This window comes from Pseudopodoces humilis, chromosome 7, assembly GCF_049639895.1.
Source record: "Pseudopodoces humilis isolate 2021_Gansu_Grassland_sample_001 chromosome 7, ASM4963989v1, whole genome shotgun sequence".
NCBI lineage: Eukaryota > Metazoa > Chordata > Aves > Passeriformes > Paridae > Pseudopodoces > Pseudopodoces humilis.
The window spans coordinates 8884514-8905376 of NC_142206.1; the positions used below are offsets into that span (position 1 = coordinate 8884514).

Sequence of the window (20863 nt, forward strand, 5' to 3'; positions counted from 1 at the left end):
CGTGTGTGTGTGTGTGTGCACAGGTGATTTGGTCTCACGAGCCATGCACCACATGCAGTGCCTGAACACCATCCGGCCCGGCATGAGCCCTGTCCGGCAAACCCGGCAGCAGCAGCCCATCTCCTGGTCCCCTGATGCCCTCCACACCCTCTACTACTTCCTACGCTGTCCCCAAATGGAGTCCATGGAGAATCCCAACCTGGACCCTCCGAGGATGACGCTGAGCAATGAGCGGTAGGTCGGTGAGCTGGGAGTGGGGACGGAGCAGGCTGAAAGGGCTCCTTCTGTTGGATTTCCAGGGCAGTTTTGTGGGATGCTACCTATGAGGCATCAGTTATTCCTGCAGCCAGGCCAGATTAGGTTGTCACCCTGCCAAGTTTGTGAAGCCTTGGAATTGGAGCTGGAAAGTGAGCTGTTTTTTCGTGCAGTCTTTCCGAGCGAGGCACAAGGCTGTGTGCTGCCAACAGGGCTTGTCTGGAGACCTTGCCAAAAGTACATGTGGTTGCCTAAAGCGGGAAAGGCCTTCCCAAAGAAAATGTTACCTCCTGAATGGTGCCAATTAACAATTGTCATCGTTGTGGGAAAAAGCAACGCTGTTTGCTGCAGGGAGGGTTCAGGGGATTTATGAACATCCTACTTGAGGATTACTTCGGTTGGTGCTGTGTGTCTGGAGTAGAAAGAAATTTCTATAGGAAGCCAAGAGCTAGCCAGGGAAGGCAGTGGGTCTCCCTGCCTTCTGCCAGCTCCATAACCGACTCTCAAAGTAGGGCCATTATTAGAGCAGTCAGAAATTTTCCAGTGGGATGTTTTTTCTCTTGGAAGCCTCCCTGGTTTCCTTCCTGCCCAGCTCCTTGGCAGGCTGCCTGACAGGCTGGTGGCACAGGAGAGCTGAGGAGCCCTCAGAGCTGAGTTCCTGGGCAGGTCAGGCAGCTCCTGCTCCCCAGTTGCATTCTGTAGGGAGACCCAGGCCACTGCAAATTTTTTATCCCACTTCAAGTGCACATCCATGTTTCTGTTCATTTCAGAAATCTTAAATGGGAAGTTCTGTTTTCTGGTTATCCATTATTTATTCTCACTTGCTTTTTCAATGTCTTTTTAGCCTGCTGGACATCAGGCTGAGGGAAGGCTCTATTGTGCCCCTTCCCAAAAGCAGCTTGTGGCTGGGAAGTTTCCTGCTTTATCGATGTATTGAGGCCATACTCATAAAACAAAAAAGCAAAATGCTTGTTGGACAGGTGAGCAGGGAAAGGAGAATATCTGCAGTTTTGTAAATAACATGGTTTCTTCTTCCCACCTTGGGGCTTTACTGTACTCAGCCCCAGCTTCTGAAATCTGTATGAAGTTGTAGTAACACACAAATAATTAATTACAGAAGTAAAAAAAGGTTGCCTTTCTGTTTGATCCACCCCTGAAATCTTTTCAAAAAGAGCAGAACTCTTCAAAGAGAGGGAAATGATGTACAGATACGAAGAATCAGGAGGAGCTAAGTTGAATAAAATAGGAGTACAAAGAAGAATGGCTGCACACCTCAGCCCCACTGGTGGCTCAGTTTTTTGGGCTCACTAACCTTAATCAAGGATATTGCTACCTAGTGCAAGGCTGTTTATTTTGCACACTGTGCAAAAAAAAAAGTTTTCATGCGGCCAGATTGTGTAAAGTTGCGCCACTGGTTCCCACAGTGGTACAGCTGAGGCTGCTGAACAGCTAGTATCAGAAATGTAGATTAGGCTTTCTATTTTGTGTTCTTTTCAGTGCTCTCAGTGTAATGATGTTACTGCAGCTACTTGTTTTGTACACTGGGGATAATAAATGAGTTAAATCAGGAGAGCAGTTATCTCTCCAATTGCTCCCAAACAATGCGTTTCACATGGTTCACCAGAGTTATTTTGGAACGCAGGCTGCAGCTCTATTCTGTTTTGAAATCCGCACTAGATCCTACAACAGCTGGGGTAAGGGAAATTTCTGCCATTTTTTCTGACCAGTACTTAGCTGTAAAGGAAATTAAAGAGGATATATTAAAATGGAGCAAAAACTGACATTACGAAAAAAACAAAAAGAAAACAACCTGAGCACTTAAAGGACTGGCTTTGAAAATTTTATGGAAGCTGGAAATGAAATTAATACTGCCCATCCAACTCTACATTTTGTTTGTTGCAGGATGTGTTTGTACCTCACTGTCCTGAGCTCTGGGTACAAATCTAGCACAGGCAGGGGGATGAAACCTTCTGGCAGTGCTTTGCAGAGGAGGTGCTTTGCTCTCTCCTGGCTGAAGAGGAGAGGCAGCCAAGGCTGCATGCTAGATGCCGGAGTCGTGTTGTGAGACACGAGGGCACTGATTCACCTAATGTGACTTGTCAAGGCTGTGCAGCCCAGTTCTTTTATTCTTCCCTGAGCTGTGCTAAATCAGCTGCAAACTGGGCACTGCTCTTTTGTGTGTCTGTGCTCACTTTCTGGAATCCACGTGTTCTGTGCTCTGCCATCCCAGCTTGCTTTCTGCTGGAAAAATCCCAGTCACGAGCAAGGACAGTAACGCTGACCTGTTCTGCTTTTGCTTGTGCTTCAGTCCTCACACTCCTGCCTAAATCTGTAAATATATTGATATGAAATTCAGCGAAGAGAGGGATGGCTGTTACAGCTGCAGACTTGGTAAGACTTGATTTTGGGGAAGATCCATGAGACACGCCGATTCAGTGGAAGGAGCTGCAGTTGTTCATCCACAGCCACAGACACAATCTGCTGTTCATTTTGGCTTTCTGTGTGTCACGCTGTGATGCCAAGTGCTGTGAAAATCATAGCACTGTAGGGTCTGGAAGGTCTTGACTTCAGCATGAAGGCAAGCCTAGGACTCAGTTCTGAAACCGTGCCTAATAGAGGCTGTCATGTGCCAAGAAGGGCTTTTAAAAGCCTAGCTGAGCTTCTGCACTTACCCTGCAGCAAATTGCAGAAGGTATGAAAACAGACACACTTGCAGATTTGAGGCACCCCGGTGAACAGAGCCAATTTCAACCTACACAAGTGGGTTTTTATCCATGCTAAACACCTTGGCAAAAGACCTGAGGTGAGGAAGCTGGAGAGAGCTGCAGCAGTGGGGTGGATGGAGTCATCTCTAGAGCTCTCTGGAGTGTGTGGATGGTTTGGGATATCAAATAACCTGAAACTCTGCAGAGTTTGTGGGTTGGTGATGTTTGCTTCTGGCACCTTCAGGTGAAGGTGTTGAAGCAGGAGGAGTAGAGGAGGCAGAATTAGAAAGCACTCAAGTATTTTAGGCAAAACATGAAACATTTCCAAAGTGAATGCAGCTGCTCACTGTGCAGCCAAGCCATGGCCCACTTAGAACCCCAGAATGACCTTCTTTGCTGCACAGACAATAAACCATCTGCTGTTTGGGGTCACACAGGACACCTGAGGAAGCGTTTTGCAAACACAGAGTGCCACTTGTGCAATATTTTGGCAAAGGAATTAGACCCTGAGGTGAGCACAAGCTCAGTGAGGATACACCTGAGTGCCCGGAGGCTCAGAGCTTTTCCGTGTCAGCAGAGTTCTGTCTGCTGCTGCTGCAAAAAAGGGCTCTGCTGGGCAATAAGATACTTTTATTTTTCATGAGATCCTAGTCTGTGTTGTGTCAGGGGTCAGACGATGCGGTTTTGGACCAGGCACGTGGCACTTCTGCTTTCTTCACTTCGTTCCTGCTCTGGGATTTCTCCCATTGCTTATGTCAGGCAGGCTGAGCTTGGGAACGCTCCTGCAGCAGTGAGCTCATGTCCCAGAGCATGTTTGCTGGGATTGTTTGGGATACTGTGACTTGAAAAGAGCCATTCAAAGGTAAACGAAGTTCCTTTCTCCTTTTTCACTTTTCCCCAAGTGTGATATAAAGCTTTTGTTTTATTTTTAATGGTGTGTCAAGGCAGGAATGCTCTTGCAATGATGCTTATCTTGGGGAGTATTTGTCAGCTCCCACAGAGCCCAAATCGAGATCAGTATTTAGGCTCATTTTACTGCTGAATGGACTGCTCTGCCCTGGGTTAATTACTTGGCCAGCATAGTGGTCCAACCTTAACATTGGGACTGACTGCCCTCATCCTGTCTCTTTTTAGTTATCATCTGCCTGCAGCATTTATTGCTGGAAAGTCAGCATGATCTAATACCTAAGAACGGGCAAAAAAGTTGGATCCTGCTTCCTTGTTTAGCTGATTATCTGTGGGTTCGGGTAGGCTGGGCTTCCTCCCCTTCCAGTGCCATATTAAAAAAAACTCTAAATTTTTGTCTGTTGTCAGTACTGTTGGTCTGTAGGACGTTGTGGAGCTAATTTGAGGCTTGTCCATCAGTGCCTGTCGATCCAGCCATGTCAGGCCCTCCCAAGCTGTCCCTGCTACAGCAGTGCCAAGTTTTACATGTTGTCTGAGTTTGCTGGTGCATTATTTTATCCCAAACATCAGGGAGTATAAAACAATTTACATCTGCAGAAGCCTGCAGACTGTACCCATGTTGAGCCTGTCAGTGGAAATCCAGCAAAATGTTGGGGAAATTCCAGAGCTGATGGAGGATTTGTCAGCTGCCAGCAGTGAAATTTTGGGGCTTGTCAGTTTAAAGGAAATTCACAGCTCTTCAGCTGGAAAACTGCAAGAAGCCGAGTACAAGGGGCCACCTGGTAAGAAAAGAGAAAGCTTAGTTTGGTTTGCCATGTGCAGGCTCCAGATTTGCTGCTTGTAAACAAACCTGGGCTCACTCAGTTTCTCCCTTGTCACAGAAAATCCTTTAGGAAGGCTGCTGCTCATCCTGCTTTCAGCTCAATGACTGCTCTTACCTACCAGGCTCAAAAGTGACCTGAATTTGTTTTCTGCTTCCAACAGGAGCCTTCCCATTACATCTGTTACCTCTCATGATCCAAAGCCAAAGGATAAACATGCAAACCATATTTTTCAGGAGAGTCATGAAGAAAAAAAGGGCTCCTCTGTGCCACATTAGCTGGGCAGAAGAGGAAGGAGCTGAGCTGCCTGCTTGGGTTTTCTCTGTGGAGTATTCCCAGCGCTGCCTGCTCTGAGATGTTATTTATGGGCAAAGGGTGAAAATCTGCATCTGATTCTGAAGGAAGATGTATCAATGCTACAGAAGGAAATATTGTAGCCCTTTCATGCTCTTTTTCAGTGCAATTTGCTCCCATACTCTATTCTTCCAACATCAGAGCTATTGATTTAAATAATCATTGTCTGGAACAGTTCATAGTTTTTGTCTTGTGTGTAATCTAAACTTACTTTAGTAAGTTCAAGGCTGGAACAGATACCAGAGTTGGGTCTAAATTAATTCTTCCTGGTAGATTGTCAAAATCCCACCCAAGCAGGATGGATGGATGGATGGATGGATGGATGGATGGATGGATGGATGGCCCCTATGCCATGGGTAGTTTTTAACCCCTAGTGACCTTAGGTCTCCTCATTGTATTTCCTAAATTTCATGTTTTAAAAAAGTATGACTTGGATCCTACTTAGTTCCTTTTTACTCAATGGTTTCTAGGTGCATCATTAAAAATAATTAGAGTTTGCAGCTCCTTCCCTCATAGTTTGCTGGGTTCTTTCCCTGTGTTGCCTGCCACAACTAAATGTTCCTTCTGGAACTGCTTGAGATAGGAGTGATTCAGTCACATGGATCACATTTATGCGAAGATATTAATTCAGATTAAAGAGAATATTAAAAGCCCAATTATTAACGGGAATTGTCTCCAAAAAGTCTTGCTTGGCATAGCATGGGCATTCAACTGGCAGGAAAGGAAGGAAAATCAGGAATAACCTGCAGAGCCTGCTGCTGACACCTGTGTTTGCTTGAGCTGCATCCTCAACATCACTGAGAGGAATCCCTGCTTTCAGAGCTGGTTGAGGCTTTTCAGGACAAATCTCTTCTCCAGATGGATCTTTCCAGACTCTCACTCATCGGTCATGAAGCTTTTTTTCCCCTCTGCTCCTTTTAACTGCAGGTTTATGCAATTTTATTAAGTGCCATAGCTCCATCATTGCCTGTCTTTTAGATTTATCTGTGGCCTAGTCTTTCCTAATTCCAATTTAATGTATTTATGTCTGAATTCTTTTATTTTACAGCCATACCCTTTTGTTTCCATGCAGTATCAGGAGCAGAACTTGATACACTTAGTTCCCTTGAAAAGGTCTGCAATAAAACAAGTTCTAGGGTCTCTTGTCTGAGAGGTCTGAGTATCTTTCCATTCTGTCTGCAGCTGCCTCATCACTCAAAAACAGGTGGACAGGAATAATAAAAGCAGAACCTGATCCAGTCATTTGCCTTGAGAGAGCAAAATGCTGTGACCATGCAGAATTTAACAGTACTTAAATCCACTCAGAGTATCCCTGAAGTCAACAGAAAGATGTGTCCACACATTCCAGCCTCATCCCTATGCCACAGTCCATTGATTTTATTCTTTCCCTCAGAGGTGTTTTGATAGGAATATAGTGATTAAATACAGGGAAAGAGAAGGAAGCCTTACAATGAACTGTGCCATTAGGGCATTGCTTGTGCAAAGGGCATATATAAACGTGCCCCCGTTTTTAAAGGGGAAAAAATGCTATTTGCTATCCATGAAAGCTTAGTCTGGTAGATTTATTGGAAGAATAAAAAGGTTATAAACATATAAGATCAACTTCCTTCACCAACAAAGGGAAAGAGGCTGCTACCATGCATTTCTTAGACTTTGACCAGTTAGTGTCAGCCTTAATTGTGATTTTGAGGTGCTCATTCAGAGGAGATGGCATGAATAACACCATTTCAGAGTCTAATAAGCTGCAACCCACATGTATCTATTGACTGAAATTAACTGTTCAGTGGCAGTGCTGTTCCTGACCTTAGGCTGTGTGATTTGTTTGCTGAGCCCATACTAAATAGTTGAAAACATTGAATATATTCCACAATTTTGAGATCTGAGAACATTTGTCATTTTAAAAAGAGAAGTGAGTAGCTTTAGCACATTTATGATGAGCAGCTTTCAACATCTTGCTGTTTATGGGACATCTCAGCACATATTCAGTAGTAACTTTTAGATCAAAATGACAAAAAAATGACATTTTGACAGAGTCAGAGCCTATGGAAGTGGGACTCCTGCATATGTGCTTCTGGTATTTTAACTGAAAGGCTGAAGAGAGACCTAGGATGAAGTGTTTATGGACTATTAAATGGAAGGGAATTAAAACAAGTCTGGCTGAAGTCAGTAGGTGATAGACACCAGTTATGCTTCCGTTCCTGGAATATTCCTGCCTGTGCCTGGCATCACCTACTGAGGTATTTTTACGTCTCGTCTTTTTTTTTTTTAATTGTTCATTTTTTTATAGTTCGAAGATTGCAGAACTGGAATGTGAGAGATGACCTTGGCAGTGGTGAAGGGAATTAATTGCAAACCCTGAGGATCAAATCCATCCAAGTCTAACTGCTGAAGCTGGCAATGCACTCTACTCTCAATTAGATACTTTCCCCCCTCTCTTTTATGTTGTTTATATAAACAAGCACTGCTCAATTTTATTTTTTTTTTCCAACTCTACATATCTCACACCTGGGACAGACCAGCCTTTCTTCCACATTGCTGGCTGCAAGCAATTTGTAGTGTTACTGTAGTGCTTCCAAAGGAGCTCCTGCATCTTCTGATCTTTCTGTTCCAGAGCAGGGGTGTGGTAAAAACACAATTCTCTGCAAAACTGGGAGGAGAAGATTCTCCCTGTGTATGAAATGGAGCAGCACAGAGCAGGCTGTGTGGAGAGTAAAGAGACAGAGGAAATACTACAGGTACAAAAGAGAGTACAGTGAAAGGAAAAAATTCAGTATAAAGGCTGTGTGTGAAGCTGTGGGGGGAAAAGTCAGGTTTTTGGGCTGTCTTGAGACGCTGCTGCTGCTTTTCATATTAGAAGTCTCAAATGGCACTGCTACAGGTGGGACAGGACACCTGAAAATTCACCCATTTCATGTGGTCCTTGGTAATGTGCTCAGCTGACCCTGGTTTTGAGCACAGGCTTTGGACTGAATGATTTCCAGAAGTGCCTTCCAACCCCAGCTGTCCTCTACCTCTGTAGTTCTAATTTCAGTATTTGCCCTCAGAGTTGTTGAACATCTCTCCACTCGGTGATTTCCCACTTGACAGGAGTCAATACCTTCTTCCCTGGCTCTTCAGCAGGAAGTGGTTGATCCTCACCACCTACCTGGAGAAGTGTGAGGTGTCTGACAGTTTCTGTCTGTCAGTTGCAAAGCATTTGTTTGAAAAACACAATTTTCTGCTTTTCCGATGGTTTTACCCCATTGCTGGTTGGAAATCCCTGGAAAGGCCGTCACTAACTGAAGCCACTTCTGGTGAAAGTCCCTGTTTGTAAAAGTGTTGAAAAGTGGGGAGATGATCTCTGGCTGTCTTGTTTAGCAGTGAAGAGACAACAGGTACTTCGTGTGTGTTTGTGTTTGTTACCACCCTGCAATTACAGCTCCAGTAATTACTGTAACTACAGCAGAGATGCCCACGTTGAGTTCTTGGCTTCTGCTCTTGATTTTCCATCTGCTCAGATAAAAAAGAAGGTGCAAGAAGATGAGAGCCTGGCTACTCAGCTGCCTGGAATCTCGGGGCTGGTGCATCTGGGAATCTCCAGTGCCTGTGGGCAGCCTGGGTTGTGCATTGTTTGTTGTTTGCTCTTTGTGATCAGCAGCAAATCAGCATTAAGATTGAAAGGAAAATAATCCAGGGAGACCTAAAACAAAGCTGTTAGAGTGTTGCAGAAACACAGCAATGAGTTAGGCAAGGTCTTCTGGCTTCTTTTCCCATCTTTTAGACAGTGCTTATGGAAATAATAGATGACTGACTGAGGGTCTGCATCTCTCTGCTTGACTCTTGCAGGTTTGCTTTCTTTCCTGTTTCTGTCTTTCCTAGACACAGGTCCTTAAGGACAGCCTCCTGATACCAGCATAGTGCTCTTGTAACTAATACAACAAAAAATCAGTAATTCTGGGCATGAAAAGTTCTGCACACATTGCAAAGAACAGTGATGGTAACAAGCCAACAAGTTTCTCCTTCTTCAGTAATTGCTTTTGCCAATTGAAGTTAATATTGTTTCCTATTGGACTAAATTGCAGCCCTTCCCTTGCAGAACATGCCTGTTTCCTGAGGAAGGAGTTATCTGGTGCTTTAACAAAGGCCACACTAAATAAATACAATCCTGAGCCTTTGCTGTGCAGCAGCCAGAGCTGGCAGGTTGTTGAGGGTTTTGCTGTTATTGTTCCTGACATCTTTGTAACACATTGCTAAGAGCAAAGCTCCACTGTAGAGTAAATATTTCTGGGTATAATTTGTGATAATAGCAACAATCATTCTCTCTCTCTGACCTTGGGGAGATTAGACCTAAGCTTTCCCTGGGGTAATCCTAGGTTGTTGCGTCTCTGCTGGGTTTTTTCCAAGGCAGTTTGCACTTCCCCATCCCATCTCTGTGCTGCCCTGACCTCGTGGTCACTTACAGAGCTAAACTGCACCGTTTTAATCACATGGGTTTTACAGCAGCTGCTGAACTGAGTGTTTTAAAAAGCACCTCTGCTCTGCAACACAAATCCTATTCAAATGAGCTGCATGTCTGAGCTGATTCAGCCCTGGTTTTAGATTCTTCTGGGGCTGAAGCACCTGGTGTTGATCCCATGGGTGCTGGTCTAACGTGTTTGCTGAGAGAGGAGGGACCAGGCTGCACTTTGCTGGTAATGCTGCTGGAAGGGGCATTTCCAGCCTGGAGTCAAACCACTGGCAACTCGAGTTCCACTGGAGAGTTTGTACCTGCAGGTCTCTTTTCCAGGGATTGGAAAGTCTATCTTAATGTCTAGAAAGTAGAAGGGGCAGGCAGAAGCTGGAAGGTTTTATTCTTAGGCTTGCTGGAAAGCTTTCTGCTGCTGGAAGGAATTCAGTTAACAATTTCTCACCCCTTTGGCTTTGTTCAGAAATGGAAAAGATCCTTCTAGAGAAACAGGGGGCTCTTCTCAGATAGGTGCTGCAGAACTGGGGACATTTTCAGTGGGAAAGGATGAGTTGTCTGTGATGCAGTTCCAGAAGATGGTCTGAGAGGGATAGTTGAGAGGAGTAGGAGCATGTTAGCATGAAATTAGAACAGGGCTAACATAACCTGCTCAGAACTTAGCTGCTTGTAATTATCCTGCTCCCAGCAGCCAGACTGGGTGATTGAGTTCCTTCTGTCAGCTCTGCACTGTGCCAGGTAGCCAGTGTTCAGTTCCCTGTTGGGGCTGCCAAATTCTTCAGGAAGGATCTCACTGAAGAGTTGGTGTAGTGGAACATCACAGAAACATATGTGCCTTAAGTGACTTTCCATCTGGGCATCCCATTCTTCCTTGTACTAGAAGTTTACAGTAGTTTAATTAACACATTTTGGGGCCACTTTTGGTCTGCTAAACTGTGCTCAAACACTCAAGATACCTAAAAATAAATGGCCAAACTGGCTTGATCTGAGAGCACTGTTTTCCCCAGTTTTTCCACCCAGTGTGGTGACAAAGTCTGGGCTCTGTACAGCTTCATTCACAGGACTAAGAGGTACCTGCTGCAAAGAAAATAAAATTAAAACCAGTTTATTTCTCAAATAATTACATTTCTTCATGGTTTGGGGTTTTTTTTGAGCTAGAAGTCCTGGGAAGAAAGGTGTGTCCCATGTCTTCTTGTGCTTGAAACACAGAGCATTGGATGCTGAGAGAACAGTTTATTAAAGCAACAAATACTGAAGTGTAGAGTGGAATTTTAGAATGTTGATATTTTCCTCAACAAGCTGGAAAAAAGTAATAGTGCATGATGAGTGCAATGGTGTTAGAATAGGCTCATGTTTACCTGTGTCATTTTTATCATATCAATCATTGATGCTTCTGTGGTTTGAGATTTGCTTTTTGGCAGCAGCATTTTAATGGTGCTGAAAAGAAAAAAATAAATCCTTGCCATTTGGCATTAGAAACAAAAATTATTGTTTCATGCTGGTCATTAGCTGAGAGAGCAGCTGGAGCTTGAAATTCCTCAGTGTTCCTGTAGGAACCACAGAGCTGCACCCTCTACCATGGTCAGCAGGAACCAGGTTGGGCCTGTTGCAAGAACAGCTTTTATCTGAGCATAAGAAAACATCATTCTCTTATCCCTAATAGAATGTTTATCTAATCTATTAATATGAGACTATTTAAGTGTGGCTTTTTAGAGAGAGAGAGATGGGGTAGCAGATAACTTGATATGGAGACTTGAGTGACAGTTGGGTTTTTTCATCTACCTGTGCTGCAGGTGTTGGGCTGTAAACAAATATTGCTGGTGTCTTACTCAGTCATTTGCCATCTGGGCATAAAATCTGCAACTCTGTAGTTCACAGGCCATGAGAAATAGATACAAAACTTTGGTAATTTGACAAGTTGCTTTGTAGGAGGGTATTGGTTACACCTCTGGCCTCCTGTTTGTGCTGGTATTTGACCACAGCGTCCTGAGGGTGTCAGGGTAAGAGCTTTTTTTCCATGTGTCCTATCAGCATTGCTCTTGGTTAGGCCAAGCTGTGACTTGCTGAAAGATCTCCTGCATCCATATATTGAGGTATTTGAATCATTTAAATTACTCTCATTTGAGATTCAGTAAACGTTCATACACTATAGCAGGCACTGCTGGCACTAAAAGCAGACTTAATAGTTGAAATTTGTGGCATCTGCTGAGAAGCTCCAAATGTTGAAATGTAGTACTTGCATGCTCTAAATCTAGGATATTTGAAAACTGAAAGAATTTGAGCTTGGCCAATTAAATCCACATACCAGAATCCCAGCGTTTAGCTGTTGTATCTGCCATTCCCACTGCTGTTTAGGTTCAGTGATGATGCCCACTGATCCTAGATCATAAAAATCCCAGGGATAGAACCACAAAAACAGTCTGAAAATGGGAGACTTCCCGGTCTTAAACACAGAATGGAAGAATGAGGTGCTTTCTTGTCTGGCATAGAAAGACTTAATCACAACAGATGTTTTCTTTAAATTCAGGACATTTCTGTTGCTTGCATTCTCATATCTGTAACCTTACATGGCACTATTCATTCAGTTGTTTAAGGCAAAATGCAAACATGGAACTTTTCATGCTTTCCAGTAAAAAGCAGAAACAAATTCATTCACCACTAGATTCTTCTCTTCATTCTGTACAGCAGCTCTTCAGAGTTTTAAGACAAGAACTGAGGAGCAGAGCAGAGCAGAAGCTCCTCAAAGATTTAGGTGAAATGTGTTCATTGAGCAGTTTGGTATGAGGACAGAGTGATGTCTTCCTGCAAAATAATAATTTTAAAACATTAAAAATGCCACACTGGCATCTCTTTGATCCAGCAGTGATGTTACTTCTCCTTCTGAACTTTGATTAATGGCAGATTTTGGGTCTTACCTGGCACTATTAGAAAAGTGCTCTCCATTCATTCACAAATGCTACATCCAGTGGGCTTTGAATGCCCTTTATGTAAGCAAATAGACTCTTAACTTAAATTATTGGGTGGAGTGGGTACCTGATTTTAGAGCACTCATTACATTATTTTACCTAAGAGAGCTCCAAACCCGCATGTGTTGGTGTGTTCTTAGTGCCTTAATGCTAAATTCATTCCTGCAACATCTCAGATTCCAGGAATGTGAAAAGCCAAAAGATTCCTTGGATTTTCATGAGGACAGCACTGACATCAGCAGTAGGGTGACTGATGACACACAGTGTCCCTGATCACAGGAGTGTGACATGGCACAGGAATGTCACATCAGTCAAGTCGGTAGAAAAACAGGAGTTTCTTCAACTTTTTCTTAGTCCTGAAAGGGAAAGAACGATCTTAGAATCATCTTTTTAACCTTGAAATGTTTTGCCTCTAGATACCAATAATTCTGTGTTTTAAAATGTCTTACTTGAAACACTAATTAGGTTTTGGCTTGTGCTGGGATGTAAATGGGAAACCTTCCCCTGTTTATTATGAAAACCCTTTTGCTTCGGTAAGAATTGTCTTTGTTTAACTGAACAAACTTTTCCAGCTATAATTAATTGAACAGCTCTCAGTATTCCAGAGTTGCAGAAAAAATAATTTCTCTTCCTGGCTCTTTACTCACAGAGCTTTAGCTCGGGCGCTCCGGGCAGTTTTCATGAGCGTGGCAATGCTCCGTGTCAGGATTTTACAGCTGGGCCCTGAAAACGAGTTCAGTGATTGAATCTGGCAGATTGGTTTTGGCTCCAGAGCCAGCATATGCTTTTAACATATGCATGTTGGCAAATCAGATTGAAGTCATAACTAAAAGGGCTGCTGTCTCAATTGTGCTCCTGCTGTTGGGAATTACTTGTAATGGGCAGAAAAAAATCAGGGAAGGAGGAGTCTCGGCTTTGGGTAGTGAGGAACCAGCTGACCCTGGTTAATCTGCTTGCAGATAACATGGGAGATTTTTGTTTGTTTGTTTGTTTGTTTTATTGTTGTTAGTTTGCCAGTGTAGCTGCTGGAATGCACCATAGGAGTTACCTCTTGGGTTTTCTGCCCACAGGATCAAGGCTGATCCAGAAACAGCAGACACCCCACTCTGGTTCTCCTCCTGTGTTTATCTCTGACCATCACCTAACGTGCTGCTGCAGGTTCACTCCTTTCATGCATGTAAATTGTGCTCATGTCTTGCTCCAAAATGTACCAGTTTTTTCCTTTGCTGCTGGAATTGTAAGGCATCGCAAGGTTTTCCTGGGTCAGATTCCTCAAGGTGGATCCTGGGTACCAGGACTTCACATGTTGGACTGGTTGGATCTTGTGTGGAAAGTGTTTTGTGCTTGCAAACCAGGTCTAGTCACCTTTCTGTAGGAGTTGGGAAAGGCTTGGATCTGATGTAGATGGCCTGGCCAGAGCCGCTATTAGAATCACGGAGTCAGGATAATGGAATGGTTTGGGTTAGAAGAGGCCTTAAAGGTGATCTTTTTCTACCACAATATCACCTGCCACTATGCCAGGTTTCTCCAAGCCCTGTCCAGCCTGGCCATGGACACTTTCAGGGATGGGGCAAGCACAGGTTCTCTGAGAATCTGTTGCAGGGCCTCACCACCTTCACAGGGAAGAATTTCGTACCAATATCCCATCTAACCCTGTTCTCTGGCAGTGGGAAGCCGTTCCCCCTTGTCCTGGCACACCAGGCCCTTGTCCAAATTGCCTCTCCAGTTCTTGGAGCCCCTTTAGGCTCTGGAAGGGACTCTTAAGTTCTCCCCAAAGCCTTCTCCTCTCCAGGCTGAGGAGATCTCCAGATCTCCCAGCCTGGCTCCAGAGCTGACATGTTCCATCCTCTCCACTAGACTTGCTCCATATTAACTGAGATCAAGACTGCAATTATGTCCAGACACATGGAAGAATAGTTCATCCCCCAGATTGTTTGCAGTAGTTTTCACCTTACAGTGAGTTTTAGGGCACTGAGAAGTTGGGAGCAGCAGCAGGATTGGTAGTTTCCCTTCTGTGTTTCCTCTATGTCCATCAGGGCTCCAACAGCTCCATGTGTGGCTGGAGGGACAGATGGAAATCTGTCACATCCTTGACCCCGTAACTGTGACCATATTGTCATAGTTAAACTATCATGTATATTTATCTGCCTCTTATCAACAACTGTATACACTTTAAGTTGGTTTTCATTATTTTCTGCCCCTCTAGAAACTTTCTCCTGCCTCGGCTTTGCAGATGTTACAAATATGTTTTACTAATGAGACACATGGCACATTCCAGAACAGCACCAGTGCTTGTTTCCAGCCTGAAAATGAAATCTTTTCCCTGTTGGTAAAGTAAAGTTTGTAAAATGTGATTACAATAAATAAACCATAGACTCGAGAGCTCTTTTTAAGTTTCATTGTGAGTTCCCAGTGATTACTTCATGTTATTTTTTTTAGTGAACTCAAATTTAATTTTTTCCTTTGATTTGTAGCAGCACGAAGTAAAACCTGTCTGATGCTGCACCTTATTTTTAAGTGTGGTTTGCAAAGGATGGAAAAGGTGTTATTTATGTCTGTGGTAAGGAGGATCTTAAGGTAAGGTAGAGCTGCCAGTTCTAGATTTAAACTACTCTTGTACCATTTTATATTCTGTAAGCAGAGGAAATTCTGAAGGCGGATTCAGTGGAGAAAGGATCCCAATAAATATAATATTATCCAGATGGCTTTCATTCCATTAGTGTCTGACTGCAGGATAACTCTCTAAACTCGTGGCATAGCCAAGCCAAGGCCTTAGTAACTCGATAACGATCCACTAAAATTTGAGAACTCTTATCTTCTGAGATGTTAGCCAGTCATTGTTTTAAGGGAAGTCAGAAAAACGCTTTTTGGGGGTCAGTTGGATGTGATTAAATTTCTTCTTCCTTTTTTGTAAGGATCTGAACTGTCTGCCTTGAAAGATGTTGCACATATTGAGATTATCCTTGAATGGGGCCCAGCACAGTAATTCCTATTTTTTCTGCTGTAAATGTGGGAAGCTCCTGAAATTTTGTAAAATACTTTTGAGAATAGCTCCTATTGTATTGTATGTACAGCTCCTGTAGCTGGTTGTATTTTGGAGCAACAATTTTGTGTTTCTTCTAAATCAGCATCTCTGTTGTTATTTTATTCACATCTAATTGCAGACTCTGAGATATTTTTTTTCTCCCTGCTGCTTGAAGAGGGTTTTACTGTTTGAGAATCCAAATTGTAAATGTGCCACTGTTTTCCACATCAGCATGCCATGGTTTGAGATTTGGATACTCAGTCTTGCCTGAGAATCTTTTCCCTTCTCCAAGTAATGAGACTTCACTGCAATTTCTTTTTGACTCTGTTGCCATCCTTGGGATTTTTCCATCTTAGTGACTTTGAGCCACAGGGTTGGATTCCAGCAATAAATTCAATCATTAGCTCACTGCACTGAAAACCTTTCCTTTTTATTTTTTAGTCCCTTGCAAAACCCCACACTGATCTTTAAAGATTTGGTATTCTTCTCTTCTGGAACCTCTGGATAGTTCCTGTAAGTCAAATATGCAGGGTTACCATGGGCTACCCCACTCTGACCATAAATATTGCGATATTTCCATGTGCTTTAGTTCACTCAGACCATTTAGAAGGCCTGAGGACAGGCGGTATGGGAGACTGTGCCTGTGTGTCTCAGGAGCTGCTCAAGCTGCCAGGAAGGAGGTGAATTTTGCCATTCCCACCTGCTTCCATTAGGACAGGATTTTATTTCCTGCTTTAGAAGAAGGAGAGACTTGTTTAGAAGAACAAGGTTTTTCTTTCTTGCTGTTGCTGTCACTGTTGGCTCCTACTTTGTTTTGCTGTAGCAGAACAGAAGGCAATGAAAAATAGCAGAGAAGAGCAGGGAAGATGTTTTATTCCTTCTTTTTCCCTCCAGGTTGGAAGGGGCTGTGAGCAGTCTGTGGGCTAGTGGAAGGTGTCCCTGCCCATGGCAGGGGGGCTGGAACACGATGGGCTTTTCCACCCCAAACCAGTCTATGACTCTGTGATTTTTCAGCAGTCTTGTCACTGGATCCTCCTGGGGTCACAGCCAGGAGGAAGGAATGTGATGGAATGGCTGTTTTTTGTGGGAAACCCCACTGTCTTCACCTGAGTTAGCAGGTGCTCAAAGCAGAGGAAGGATGGCATGATTCTCTGCCTCTGGAGTGCTCTCCTTATTGTATGCAATTAACTTTCCTTTGCCAAAAATACCTTGATCCCAGTGCTCCTAGGAATCCCCAGAAGAGCCCACTTTGGGGAATGATTTCTTTGATGGATATCCCTGAAGGTCTGTGATCCCATAGCTTCTCCTCGAGATGCTGGATGTGTTCTCCACATGCCAGTCATGTCCAAAGCCATTCTAATGAAAGTACCTTTTCCGGGAAAAAATAACCCTAAACCTTGCTGTCAGTTCTCTGCCAAGTGCTGCTTGGTCTCCTCAGCTGTGTCTAAACAGAACAACATGGTTTAGCTCAAAGGAAGGGAGAAAGTCTGTTCTTTCTCAGAGCACTCTCACCCAGCTCCAAGGTGATCCCCTTGGGAATGGAGTGGCTGTCCATTTCCAGATGGAGACAGTTTCAGAAAATTTATGGGTGGAATATTGACAGCACATGACAATATCAGACATCACTGTGATTCTTCACAAGGAGTACAGAAGAGGAGCAGTTCCCGTTCCACTTCCCAATCCTGTGCACATTCCCAGTTCATATTGTCATCACTCCAAGACAACTTCATGGCAAAAAACTGGAAAAAGCCATGGTGGTGGCATTGTACTTCTGAGAAAACAGAGGGTCTTTGTCCCCAGCGAGTTTTTGCTGGAATATGACAGCTTCCCAAGGCTGGATCACTTCATGTGTGGAATTTAATGAGCTGCCAAACCCTTCTAAATGTCAGGAAGACCAGAGGAAAATGGCAGCCTGCAAAACATGGCACAGGCAGGAGCGCAGAGACAGAAATTAATTCTTTAGCTCGCAGCATCTCCCAGTTAATTTTCCATGAAGGTTTCTCCACTTCCCCTCCTGCAGTGTTTTCCAGACTGTGAAATGATCAGTGATTCCTTGGAGGCAGATGGATGCCCAGGTTAAGGGCCACAGGGTTGAAAACAGCATTTTATTTTCTAGGAAATGAGTAATTTCATTTATTTTCTTAGTGCGACGTGACCCAGTGTTGGTGTTTCTTTCAGCTGAACTGCACCTCTTCTTTCTGCTTCAGTCCTGGGATAATGCTGCTTATCTGGTGGAGTGTCAGTGAGCAAAGGAAGATAAAGCTGTTCCCAGAGCGTGGCCAAGTTGGGAGAAAGGAAATGGTTGGATAAAAGTAGTGGGAAAGAGTAAAAAGCCCATCCTCAAGCTAGAAATTTTGCAGACAAAGTTTTTTCCAGCAAATTAGCAATTAAAGCCATTATAGTGGCCCTTGATAGAATAATGAATAATTTATCCAATTTGCACAGCAATGCCAATGGTGGGGTTTGGAAAATCAGGATAGCAGGATGAGAGCATCTTTCCTGACACTGCTTTTTACATTCCAAAGTCTGCTCTCCTTTGGACACAAGAGAACCAGGCAGTCTGAACTGTCACTTTTAAAGCCTTTGGAAAAAATCTGTTGAGATTAAAAAAAGAAACAGAAGGGGGAAAAAAAAATCTTTCTCCTTGCCATTCCTCTCAAAGCAAGTTTTCCACATCCAAGGCCTGCTTGTGTGGAAGCCATTTATAACCCTGGCACATGTGGATTTTTTACAGAGTGGAAATTCCTTCAGGATAGGTGTTATTTCTGGTGCAGACTCTGTGGCATTTGCTGCTGGCTGACCACAGGCTCTGGCTGCCCAGATCAGGGTTGATCTGGGCAGCTCTGGCTGCTGGGTTTGATCAGGGACATGGTTCTGTGCCCAGCTCCCACTCCCACCATGGGAGTGTCAGGGAAGCTGGGATGTGGCCTAAATCTTTATTTACCACAGAAGGTGGCAGATGGACTCTATTGTAAGATGAGCTTTTCCAGTGCTCCTGAACGTTCCCAATCTAAATATAATTCAATTCTGTATTTCATTCTGGTGCTTTTAGCCTCCCTGGCCTACTTCTCTGCCATCCCCACCTCTGTGGAACTTTGAATCCCATGCTAGAAGCTCTGCAGAGTACATAGAAAAATAATTAATTTTGGCTCCTCTCTTAAATACCTGCATTCAAAAAGTGTGAATGGCTCTTTTCCAGGCCGGATAAGAGTTTAAATTCCCTGGAGCAGAGAATTTGCTGAAAGACATCTCCCAAATGCCTGTTGACAATTCCTGCTCTTCCCTTAGGGGAAGTTCATCAGCTCTGAATTGGATGAGCTGGAATGATTCATCCCATCCCTTTCAGAAAGTCTTTGGAAGGATGAGCTGCTGGGTTTTTTTCAAAGTGGTGATTGTAGCAACCCTGATATTCTGATTGTTTGACAGAAAAGTAGACTGATAACAGGAGAAAGTCAATGTCCTGTTAGAAACACCCTGGCCCTGGCAATCCAGGATGGATCCAGTGCTTAAAAACCCTCTGATTTGTAGATCCTGTTTCACAATTCAGAGGAAAAGGAAGACAAGGAGAAGACAGGGAAAATAGTGGGTGTGTTTGTAGGGTGATAATGGCAGCGTTTCAGGGTGCACCTTGCAACTGGGGAAATTGGAACAGCACATAGTTTTACAGAGTGAAGTTATTCCAGCCTGAAGGGTGTTCAAAGTCGTGATAAAGGGAGTTCTGCTTGCAAATCCCATTATGGATAAATGGGTTCTAATGGGATTGGTGCAGCTCACTCTTTTGCCCTTGCACATGTACACAGGCACAGCTTTAAAAATGCCTTTGTTGGCTTCAGCTGCTTTAATTAATGCCCAAATCAGTTCATATTCCCTAATATTTATCTTTTTCTCTCTGAACTTTGTAAAGGAAATGATCCTTTCTCCCCTCGGTTACTTTCTTTTGAATAGTTAAGTGGAAAGGGCTTTTTTTTTTTTATTATTTTTCCACAGTGTTAATGAAGTTGTTACGGGGAATGGGAGAGGTGTTTTCATTACAGCCAGCACTTCCAAGCTTTCCACTGGGGTGGCAGGTATCCCTGGGGAAAAATCAAGCAAAATAGATCAGTCTGGCTGTATATTGTGAGGGTGGATGAGATATGTTATGTATGAGAGTATTATGGTAACTGTACATTAATGTGTAATCTCATTGCTGTTTTCATTCTTACAGCAGGAGTAAGGGGGGCTAATCATTTGCTGGTGCTGCTGTGATTACCTTATTTATATTCCAATATTGCTTTCCAGCCCTTCATATTGAGTAAAACCTCATTGTTCCACCACTTCTATGGTCTGGAAGCTCAGGGGGGAAAAACTGGGGGTCAGACAGGGAAAACTGAGCTCTGCATAAGAAAGGCAAAGTGCAGAAAGCCACGGGGATAATGGTAATGTAAAGATTAACAGAGGCAGGACTGAATTAGCAAGGTTTGAAGTTGCAAACAGTCAAGGATATTTTTAGCACTCCTAGCAGATGAGCATGAAAATAATAATAAATAATAAATAATCCTGTGCCTATGGATTATTTGGAATAACAGACATAGCTATTGAGCATATATTGAGCATATTGAGCATAAACTGCTCAGGTGATCAAGGCTGAGCAGCTCCTTCCTGCTGCCATGACCTTCCAGTCCAGTTTCCTTCCTCAGGTGGGATTTATCCGTGCCAGGCTCCCCCTTGCACGCCCAGGAACCCACAAAGTGTCCTCCAGCCTCAGACCTTGTTCTATAATGGATTTCTCCCCTCACTTCACAGCCCCTTCATGCTGCTGCCACCACTGATGGAGTGGATGCGAGTGGCCATCACCTACGCCGAGCACCGGCGCAGCCTGACCGTGGACAGCGACGACATCAGGCAAACGGCCAGGCTGCTCCTCCCGGGGCTGGACTGCGAGCCACGCCAGCTCAAGTACGTGGGCTAAGCTTTGGAAAGCTTCTCCAATCCTTAGAACTTCTTAAAATGGCCTTTTACTACATTTTCTGGAAGCCAGATCTCGCTGTGCCATACAGGCCACGCACGTTTAATCTTCTGTTACTTCCAGAGATAAAGGAGCTTTGGCCAAACTCTGAAGCTGGGGCAGAAAGATTTTTATCTTTCTGAAAGTTAAATATGCAATATATGTATTTGGGTTTGGGGTTTTTCCATGACTCAGACTTAGTTACAAGATTATTCCTTGCTTTATAAGATAGGTTGAGTGAAAGATCAAAACTAGCAGGAAAAAAAAAGTTGATTCTGTATCACATTATTTGGTCCTTTAAAGCAGTCATTTTGTATCCAATATGTTCAGGGGGAAAAAGGTCTTGAAGCTGGTTTGTTTATTTATTTATTCATTCCTGGCTTGCTGTGGGATAGGAACAATGTGC

At 43.6% G+C, this 20863-nt stretch overlaps 1 protein-coding gene across 1 annotated transcript in view; it reads left to right on the forward strand.

The window, feature by feature from the left end:
• The window catches only part of ABTB2 (ankyrin repeat and BTB domain containing 2), a 111771-nt gene that overhangs the window by 75287 nt on the left and 15621 nt on the right, over window positions 1-20863 (forward strand). The window contains exons 3-4 of the mRNA XM_005531772.3: window positions 24-234; window positions 20256-20408. Of these exons, the coding sequence (XP_005531829.1) occupies window positions 24-234; window positions 20256-20408 (364 nt within the window). The remainder of the gene's footprint in view (window positions 1-23; window positions 235-20255; window positions 20409-20863) is intronic.